This window comes from Penaeus vannamei, chromosome 29 (assembly GCF_042767895.1).
Source record: "Penaeus vannamei isolate JL-2024 chromosome 29, ASM4276789v1, whole genome shotgun sequence".
NCBI lineage: Eukaryota > Metazoa > Arthropoda > Malacostraca > Decapoda > Penaeidae > Penaeus > Penaeus vannamei.
The window spans coordinates 5790919-5802151 of NC_091577.1; the positions used below are offsets into that span (position 1 = coordinate 5790919).

At 38.1% G+C, this 11233-nt stretch overlaps 1 protein-coding gene across 1 annotated transcript in view; it reads right to left on the minus strand.

Moving 5' to 3' along the window:
- cutlet (chromosome transmission fidelity protein 18 homolog) overlaps window positions 1–7680 on the minus strand; it is a gene marked incomplete at its 3' end in the record, with an annotated part of 44738 nt that extends 37058 nt beyond the window's left edge. Inside the window, 5 exon segments of the mRNA XM_070142194.1 lie at window positions 136–340; window positions 3886–4057; window positions 4309–4434; window positions 4736–4852; window positions 7482–7680. Coding sequence (XP_069998295.1) covers window positions 136–340; window positions 3886–4057; window positions 4309–4434; window positions 4736–4852; window positions 7482–7560 — 699 coding nt within the window.
- Window positions 7681–11233: the final 3553 nt, after the last annotated feature.

Genomic DNA, 11233 nt, shown 5'->3' on the forward strand with positions numbered 1-11233 from the left:
AATAGATTAAACAGAATACCTATCTTTTTACATACATATAATCAAATTGATTAATTCTTTTTGCCGACAACTAATCTTGAAGCAAAAGTACAACTCTACAAAAGGTAAAAAAAATGAAAAACAAATATGTATTACCTCCCGCTCTGCCTGAGCTTTCAGTTGAGCATAGGGTATGTTTAAGAGACAATTTGCTTTATGAGAAGCAGTTATGGAATTGACTTGACTATCCCACTCCTCTTCCTCAATCTTGGTTAAGTAGTAACGTTCCCCAGTCTCTGTTGTGACAGCCTGGAAAGCTCCATCAGGAAGACGCTTATAAATCCGAGCTTCATGCTTGGGTCTACAAAAGAGGATATTAGTTAACATACGTCTTTATCAGAAGGAAAAGATCTTGAAGCTATCTCAAATTAGCAATTCAGGAACAGTAACATCAATAGCATATTACATCTCACAGTAAGTAAAAGAAGCTTAAGGGGACCGTCCCTGAAAAAACGCCAATTTTCTATTTTTGTTTATAAATAGAAAACGGTCTTACAGATTTTCATGAATTTTGGTAGGATGAAAGAGTACTTCATTACCCATCTTTTGACCAATTTTTAAAAAATTTTGGCTGAAGGGAATTTAAGCGCTATTAAAAAATCGATTTTTGATACATACGTCACTTCGGTACCTACCAAGTCTCACAATTATCATCCGTTTTCTATGTGTTTTCTGTTGAGAAAACCTCTAGGTCATACAATAAGAACGACGAATTCGAATTTGGAAATTCCGTTTAGTTTCCGAATTATCACATGTAATATAATCAGCAATTTTTTTTTTTTTAATCGGGGTTTTAAAAATTCGTTAAAAATTTAAAATTTTGATTTTAAAAAATCCCATTCGTTATTCTCTGCACATTCAAACGTTCTTTCTTCGGGGAGAAGCCCCATGATATCGGACACAAACTGTGGTACCAAAGTTTAAAAAAATGAATAAGCAAATAAATGACCTTGAAAATGTTTAGAAAGTTTTTGTTCATTTTCTATATTTTTTCGTCTTATTATAGTATGTGCCTATAGACCAAAAGGAATCCCAGACAATGTTCTTTCTTTTGTTTTTTTATTTCATTCAGATCGGATAAGTGATTAATGAACAGCGTAAAAAAATGTAAAACAGTATGACAAAAAAATCCCCAACCTGCACAGCCATGTGGCCTACTAAATGCTGTGGCTAGCCCTGCGATCACGCACGCGCAAGTTTGAACTTGTTCGCCTGCCATCAGCCGTCCTGTCCTCTACGCTTCACCTCATACTCTAACAAACAGGCGCGCAAGCGCGCGCGGGCGCACGCACGTATGTGTATTGCTGATATGAAGAGTAAAGGACCACTGGAAGCATGGCCAACTAATTGTGACATGCGCGGGCGCGCACATATACGCACACAAGTGCGTATATATAGACCAAAAGGAAGCCCAGACATTGCTCTTTCTTTTGTTTGTATTTCATTCATATCGGATAAGTGTTTAATGAACAGCATAAAAAAATGTAAAACAATATGACGAAAAAATCCCCAACCGACGCCGCCATGCGGCCTACTAAATGCTGTGGCTAGCCCTGCGATCACGTGTGTGCATGTCACAACTTGTTGGCCATGCTTCCAGTGGTCCTCTACTCTTCATATCACACTCTAACTAATAGCGCGCACCACACGCACATGCGCAGGCACGGATATACACACAAGCGCGCGCACTTATTCATTCAAACGCGTGCGCTCATGCACTCATACTCGCGCGAGCAATCATAGTCACACACACACAAGAACACACATACAGAAGTGCACATACACACATACACACATGTGCACATGTGTGTGTGCTGTATGATTACCTCGGCACATGTCTGAACTCGCACTCCTGTCTTCAGCCGTAATTCCTATTCTACATCACCCTCCAGCAAATATGCGCGCGCACATGCGCGCAAACACAAACACACGTGTACACACGTACACACGTGTACACACGTACACACTAACACGCACTCACACTTATACACATGTCGAAATAAACAACTGATTTTAGGTAAATGACCTTGAAAGTGTTTATAAAGTTATCGTTCATTTTCCATAGTTGTCGTTCACTTATATTATGCGCATATAGTCCAAAAGGAAGCCCAGACGCTGCTCTTTCTAATGGTCTTTATTTCATTCAGATCGGATAAAGGGTTAGTGAGCAGCATCAAAAAATGTAAAATGGAGTGGCGATGACATCGTCCCACCGCGACACCATGCGGCCCTTTAAATGCTATGGTTACCCCTGCGATCATGCACACGCAAGTTTGAACTTGTTCACCTGCCTTCGGCCATACTCTACGCTTCACCTCATACTCTAACAAACAGGTGCACACACACACGCACATATGTATTGTCACAATCGCACGCGTGCTTACATGTATGCTCGCAAGTGCGCGCGCGCACAAATATGCACACAAGTGCGCGCGCGCATGCACACACATAAGGGCACACACCTATACGCAAAAGTGCACGTGGGCTTACTCTCATACACTTTTGCACGAGCTCACACACAAACATACACACACGCTCGTGTGCGCACCTGCACATAATTGCAGATTTGATATGAAGACATGGTATTCGATAGCTAAACAATATCATACAACCCTGAGGTTTCAATGCAGTAAGTGTTTTGCATGTAGGCCTACTCAAACAGTCATATACACCTACTAAAGCAAACTAAAAAAAAAAAATCTTTATTTCATCATAAATTATATTGTATCATTCATGAATTGACATAAGGCGTAACAATCATTATTTGAACTGATATCAACATGTAATTACTCTATCATAAGCCGGAGGAATGGTTGGAACAAGTGTAAAGGCCATTTACCTCAAATGAGCGAAAATGCACTTGCACCCCATGTTGCTTATGCCCTTGTTACACCAAGAAATAGTTCGAGATGGAGTCTAACAATCAAAAGGCAGTTTCCTCAGACATGTAACAATACGTTAGGACCAAAAACAAAATTCAAGTACCCCGACCCCCCTATGGCCAGGGACGGTCCCCTTCAAGAGCTCAAGAAATATTGCAGATTTTTAAGCACCCTTCATTTTCTACAATTTGGATACCTTTCATATTCATGGCTTTGCTGTTTTGATTTTTTTTTCACAAATAAGCAATCATGTCTAGTTTTGTGCAAACAAGAAAAATATATGAACAAATTGTACAATCAAGGATCCACTTAGTAATAAAAAAGAAATTAATATGCACAAGACACACAAATGATAAAATCTATGAAAATAAATTTGATAATAAATCTTAAATATTCATCTATAACATGATGACTGACCAAGACCACTTCATATGACAGTGAAGACATTAAGACATGTAACAATACATTAGGACCAAAAACAAAATTCAAGTACCCCGACCCCCCTATGGCCAGGGACGGTCCCCTTCAAGAGCTCAAGAAATATTGCAGATTTTTAAGCACCCTTCATTTTCTACAATTTGGATACCTTTCATATTCATGGCTTTGCTGTTTTGATTTTTTTTTTCACAAATAAGCAATCATGTCTAGTTTTGTGCAAACAAGAAAAATATATGAACAAATTGTACAATCAAGGATCCACTTAGTAATAAAAAAGAAATTAATATGCACAAGACACACAAATGATAAAATCTAAGAAAATAAATTTGATAATAAATCTTAAATATTCATCAATAACATGATGACTGACCAAGACCACTTCATGTGACAGTGAAGACATTCATTTTTGACAAACTTATGCAATGTTATTCATTGCTAAATACTTGACAGTAAGTCAACTTATATGATGGGTTCTTGAAAAATTGATAAGCTGATATAAGTGAAAATAAAAAATATTAACAATTACCTTTCACAAACATGAAGTGTGTGTATTGCATCAGGCAAATCAGCTCTATGGAGGCCTTTTCTAGTTTCAAGGATCCTGTTAATTAAGTCCAAATCTGCTTCATGTTTAGCAATATCCTGGGGATTGTTGGATTTTCCTAAATTTGGAAGTAATGGTTTTTGTTTCTTTTTTTCTGAAAATATATAACATGTATAATAAGTTGCATGGTAACAAAACTAGAACAAGCTTGAAAATTACCACTAATCAATTCATCTCAAGATGTCATGCTATAGAACTGTCACCATAGTAATTGATATTCACACATTATGAAATTAATCTGCAGGAAACAAAACTTGAATAATTAATAAATCTATTTCGTAATCATACAATTAAGCTATAATCAACTCTAAGACGTACAAAAGTATTTCCTAAGAAAACACTTACTATTTTCCATGAAATCATCATTTAGAAACTGGTCAAGATCATCATCAAATGCCCTGTCTGCAGGTCTCTTTCTGTTCATAAGGCCACCATTCTGAATTTCATCTATTTGGGATATCTCTGCAATACCTAAGAAACAGTAAATCATTTCAATTTTTTCAAATCAATTCACCTCTAAAAATATATACAATAGTATATAAAAGTTCAAACAGTACAGCAGCAATTTCAAATGCAAACAACATAAAAAGCTTATGGCATCTATTTTTTCCTTGGCAAAGCAAGCCCTTGTGCCAGGTGACAAGTATCCATGACATGCACAGTCGAATTTGCTCCATAAGTGTGCACTACATATATTCATTTGTTTGGCTGTGACTGTGGTAATTAATGAGGTACAGCCCTCAAAAGTACAATGTAAGTGTAAGAAGCATACCTTCATCTATAGCTGTATTTTTTACAGACACTGGTGGTGGACTTGCAAAATTAAGGCTTCTTTTGATGGAGGGAGGAATAGTTGCTGCCTCTGCAGCTGCAGCATCTTCATCAAAATCTGCAATAAATTTGTGGTAATGATTGTATTTGTCTAAAGGGAACCATCTGATTTCAATATAGCCCTAAGTTCAAAATCTGGTAATGTCAACTCTTTGGCCACAGCATGGGATTTCATATTCCATACAAGTATTAACCCTATATGGACCAGAATGACGAATTTGTCATACTAGTCCTCCATAAACCTTCCCTCATGCAGTACCCAAAGGACACACTCAATCACAGCAACTTAGATTGTTGAATAAATTTTGTGACGTGGAGTTGGGGACTGTCTCTGGCTAGTGGATATGTAAAGAATTACCTCACCAGCTCCATAGGGGATCCTATTCTTGCCCACCATGACCAGCAGCAATGGTTGCATTACAGGAAAATAATTACCACAAAAAAAAATAATAATCTATACAGTAAGGACGCAATAAGTTTGGGCAAACTGAATATGATATTTTTGTAGAGGGCAAAAATTTGCAGTCGCTGGTACAAAATGTAATATACAGACACGAATGATAAGGCCAAAAAATGAAAGTAAAAGATCACAGAAAGCACCACTCAGCCGAAGTCCACTCGGTGCTCCTGAGTTTCAGCTCTATCTTGTTGTGCATATGAGGTGGAGACAATGTTTCCTGGGGGGAAACATTGTCTCCACCTCATATGGAGTTGGGGGCTTGGTCTTTTTGCAATGGAAAATAACAAGAGATTCCCACACATTAGTGTGAATAATTAAAACAAGGAATATTACGTAATTGTTTAGAATACCTTCAAAGGACCAACCACAACAATAATGATATCAATGGATTCCTCTCACCCTCTACTACCCATACATGTAGGACATTTGCCACCTAAGCCCCTAAACCCCAACAATCTTGGCCCAATAGCAGGAAAGGGTATAATTGGTACCAGGAAAAATGTGGGGCAAAATATGAATATACAGAGAATTGGTCAATAAATATAGACCGATTTGGTGTGACGTCATGAGTCAGTCACCATTCCACTTGGTGAAAACAAACCCATCTCTTGCAGATACCTTTGTTATCAGCATGAGCAAAAATGGCATATGAATTTTCAAAAAATAAAGTGAAAAAGCGATATAAAGAAAAAATAGAGACTGTGCAACTAAAAGACTGCCCATATCGTCTGCCTGCCAAAATTTGGATCGACAATCCTTCGAAAAGGCCTAATGTTGAATACTCTGACATCTACGACAATTTCACTAACACACCTGGTAAAAATTTTATGATAACATAATTTGATACATTAATCTATGACTTTTAGCTATAGAGGGTACTTTTCTTCCCATTTACTAGGTGTTTATATAAAGGAGACAATGAAACTACATAAAGGCCTACAAGTGCACAAAGCATTTTTCTCTCTCCTCAATAATTTGACCTCAAGAGATAGGCCCTCTTCAGTTGTTTCAACTACTGGACCAAAGGATATTTCAGACACAAAAGCAACAGGCAATTGTATGCCTGCTTTGTTTTCATTTAATGAACAGTGCTTGAAGACACTTGGGATGAAGTCTGGATGAGTTGGATCCAGGGATGGTTTACCTTTAAATTTGAATCATGATAGGTCAATTTTTTACAAATGAAAAAACAAAATAGTAAAATTGCTGTTGCAATTTTTTTGGTATATGACTGCTGCCAACACCTAATGTCGACAATGTTGACCTTGTTTGGCCTTGGCAGATAGTATAGATAGATAGAGTTTGAAAGTGATTATCTGTCTTTGGAATCTGAAAAGGTTTAAAATATCAATATGTAGATCAATAAAATATGCTGATGTAAACATTTTCCACCACGCGCCCAAGCACTCCCATCAGTGTTCACGCATTTCATGGCCTGTACCTATCACTTCCATTTATCAGGTTTCTTTTCATATCTGGGAATATATGAAAGGTTAAAACTTTCTTTTCCATCATCATGTGGTTCAAACAACCAATGGCAACTCAGCTTCTCAGCATTTTCACACAAAGGAACAGAATTCTCAGAAAAATTCAGCAACTTTGTATGCTAAGCACATTGAGATTCTGAACAAACGAGGGTTTGTTTTCACCAAGTGCTCATTACTAGGGGCGGTTGCTAAGCGTTACCAAATTGGTATATTCAAATGCAGGGCTCCCTGGCCTCTGTAATTCCCCCATGAGGAGCTGCCTCCACCCAATGCCCACAAAGTAAGACATAGAATCCTGTATGAATTCACTGACAACCCAATGCCGAGTTTGCCCTATGCTTTATCCTGCTGTACATACATGGTCAATTCTTCCTTATCCAGAACAGGAGTTGCAGAAGCCCCCTGCATTTGACTAAATATTGAACAAATCTCAGTATATTATTCATGTCTTACCCTGTAATTTCCTTAGTACCTACCATTTATGCGATTTTCTGACTATCGGGGCCATGTTTGTGGGAGTTTGGGGGGTAGCTTCGGCATTTCTATATATTTGGACAGTAGAGAGCGAGAAGAATCCATCAAGACTACATTCGTCGTGATCGGTCTTACGAAGCTATTCTGAATATTTACCAGATATGTGAAAATACATTAAATGTACTCCACGAGATATGCGGACTCAATAATCTTATCAAACTAGAAATGCACAAAATTTACACCTGTGGCAGTTAAAAGAAACTTACTATCAAATTCTCGCATCATCTCCAACTCATCTGCATGGAGCATTTCATATTCATCCTCTGCATTCGGAAACTCATCCATTCTGATGGTTCAACTACTGAATAAGTGCAAATATTAGGTACTTCGGCTCCACCGAGGTAAACAATCACAACAGCTGACTTTTCCCGCCACAACGGCAGGCGAGTGAGATTGCGTTCGAATCTAGAATTATGGATTTCTTTATAATAATCTATCGAAATATTTCTTTTCTTGGTACATCAAATCTATAGCATTTTTGCATTGTTTGCATTAAATTTTCTTAACTTCTCTCCACTCTAGAATGATGTGATTATTTTGAACGATATATTTTTTTACATTTTGCAGCAGAGGTTCTCCAACTGTCGGCCACTGGCCACTGGGCCACGGCAGTGAAAATAGAGAAAGCAGTGAAAACCAGAAATAAACTAAAATGTCTCTGTCACTATCTGTTTGTCTACCTATCTATCTACCTATATACTTATCTATTTATACACCACAACTAAACATCAGATGATAAAGAAAACGGATAAAAATAACAATGGACCATACATTATCATAAACGGATATATATTAAATAACACTTACAAAGCGTAGGATCAGTCTGCTGATTATAAGATTCCCTGCGTTACTTTCTTGTTTACTGTATGCCTAAAACAATATACAAGAAATATATTACCAAGACAATATGGTAACATTCAACAATATGAAATGCACCCGCATCTCTTTATAGGAAATATTTTCGATGCATTACAAGAAAATGTGACATTGAACGTGTAAACTTGGTTTATCTAAACAGTATACGATTATTCATAGTGTGTTGTAGGGTTGAAAGTTTAAAAGTCACTCTATGGGACTGACTCTGCCTTCGATAATGCCCAGCTAAACCAGCTGGAGTGACATCTGAGGACTGGCAAATTATAGCAGTTCATAATAGGATATTTTCAGCAATTTTCGTTTATTTAAACATGGAAAAAACTCAATATTGTTTTAAATTTCTTTCCTTTGCATCAAACCATCTGTAGTCATACAAAATAACAAAAATACGGCCATAGGAAAAAAAATCCGGAGTGACGTCACCATCCGTCGGTCGTCTTTTGTTTCCGTTTAGCACACGCATTTCCGTTTAAGTCCAGCCCTTAACGTTGTTGACGTCCGTGTTTCCCTATATTGCAATACTAATGAAATCCTTAACAAAATCTGGGTCCGGGTCATGTTCCGGATCATCACCAAATCTAATGGCATCCAAGTTGGGCTCTGGTAAAAATAAATAAATAAAATAAATAAATAATAAGAATCACCTTCCAAACATTTTGAGTTACCCTGCTGACGAAACCAACCAACCAACAAACAAAAATTCCTGGAGCCGAATCATCACCAAAATCATCACCACATGGGTAAGGCACATCACTTGTAAACAATTCATAAAAATCTATCCATGACTTTCTGAGTTATCCTGCTACCCAACGAACAAACTAGTTAACCCACGCTACCAAAAATAGAACTACACACCATCCTACTTCTGATGCTATTTTGTAGTGCTTATGGCGATAATGTTAACCCTAACCCTTGTCACCCCAAGTACACGGACATGATTTGTCTTGGGGCTGTCAAATGGAGCCAGAGGGCCATACAATGTGAAAACAGTTGCGAGAGATACGAGCATGCCTGCTGGTACCCTTTCAGCTGCATCGGGTCTTTCACACTGGGCTAATTAACAGTAACATTGTAAATTTGCAACAGTAGTGGCCTGTCTAATTTTCGAGCTCATTTTTCACATCTATCGCACTATGTAGCCACGTGAACTGCGACATTTAATGTCATAGGCATGGTCCCCTGTGTTGATGTGTTTAAATAATACACCTCGACCCTTGAGATGACAAATGTATAGAGGAGTGCATCTCACGAAGGCGGCCATCAGTGGAGTGCAGGGCAGTTCGATAGTTAACATTGACCTGAAACGACGTACATAATGGCTAATCTGGAGACTTGTTCCAGACTGTAGAGTTTGGTCTGCGCGCAAAAATTATTTGGTCAAATTCTGTCCGCGCAAATGTAGTTCTCAGGTAACTTTCCGCGCATGCTTAATTCTTTTTTAGATCATCTTCCACGCATGAAATTCTTTTGACCTTTCCGCGCACTTATTTCATCATCCGTCCGCAGATCCATCCGCGCAAATGTAGACAAATTGATGTTTTTCCCGCATGAATAAATGTAATATTCCCCACGCAAGAAAAATACTCTATAGTCTGGGACTTGTTAAAGGTCTTAGACTGTTCCCGCTATGCGTACGTATTAAACACATTCACGGATAGTTGAAAATATCATGTGCATACGTATATACGTATATAAACTTTATGTATTGTAATATAGAAACAGGTTTGGCAAACGGTGTAAAACATAGTTTTTTGTGGTTATAATTGTATAAGCACTGGTTAAAATATTGTGACTGAACATAAACCTAATTGTAACAGGGATTATGAATGTTATTATATTGATTACAGGTTTGACTGCATTTTAATAAATAGTGAAGCGAGAACGAGGCGGTGGTATCAGTCACCTTAAACTACCTCAAATAACCTAAGCGCATGAAACGGCGCTTATACACTAATTTCTTCAACGCACTCCATTCGCATGACACAAACAGCCTTCCTTAAAAACACGTTCTTCCCTCAAACCCCGCCCACACCAACATAAGACCGGACGCTCAATTCCAGTAAATTCCCACCCAACTTCCCATCATATCACCGAGCTCCATATACTACTGCTCTTGGCCTTCCCTTTACTCTCGCACCTCTCACTAATCTTCTTGCCCCAATTTCTGCCTATCCCTACTCTCCCCCTCCCCTTTCTTCATCTTTCCATTTCTTCACTTCCTCATCTCATTTCCACCCTTTCTCTTCCACTTTCTTCTTCTTCTTCCAAACAGAGTAACTCAACTTCTTCAAATCATGCAATCACATCAACCAGACATTATGAAATAAGCACTGAGACATAGCTGACTCCCGACACTGACTCTGTTGAACTTCTCTCTCCCTTTAGCATGCCACACGCAAAGACGCTCGACTGACGCTGGCAGAGGTGGCGGTATTCTCACAGTCTGTGGAATCGCCTGGATCCAAATCCAACTTTCCAGCTATAAGGCCACCTTTTACTAACTCAGGGGCCATCACTTTTGACCTGTGCAGGCGTGGGAATTCCCCTACATCATTAAGACGAGGGGCTAGGAGGGATACATTTGAAAAAATAAAATGAGGGAGAGTGAGAGATACAGAGAGAGGAACGAAGAGAGAGAGAGAGAGAATAAATCTCCAAACAAAGCTTGAGCGGTCACTCGTGCTGTTATATTATTGTTTGTATTTGGGCGTATTGTTTCAAATGAGGTGCTATAGTTTTTCCCTAATTTGCCCTATGCCTGACAGTGCATTCAGCAGCCAAATATTGTTTACGACGAGTAATGACTCGTAAGAGAAATAAGATGTCGATATGATATTGATAGAAAATGTAAAAGATCCAAAACTAGAACTGGGTGAGGTAAGAGGATTCTTAAACTGGCATATTACTTCAAAACCATAAATCTGTTCTTCTATTTGTTTCAAGCCGACACGCACTCCATTCCGGACATGACCACGGTCAAGGTCAATATATATATATATATATATATATATATATATATATATATATATATATATATATATATATATATATATATATATGTGTGTGTGTGTGTGTGTGTGTG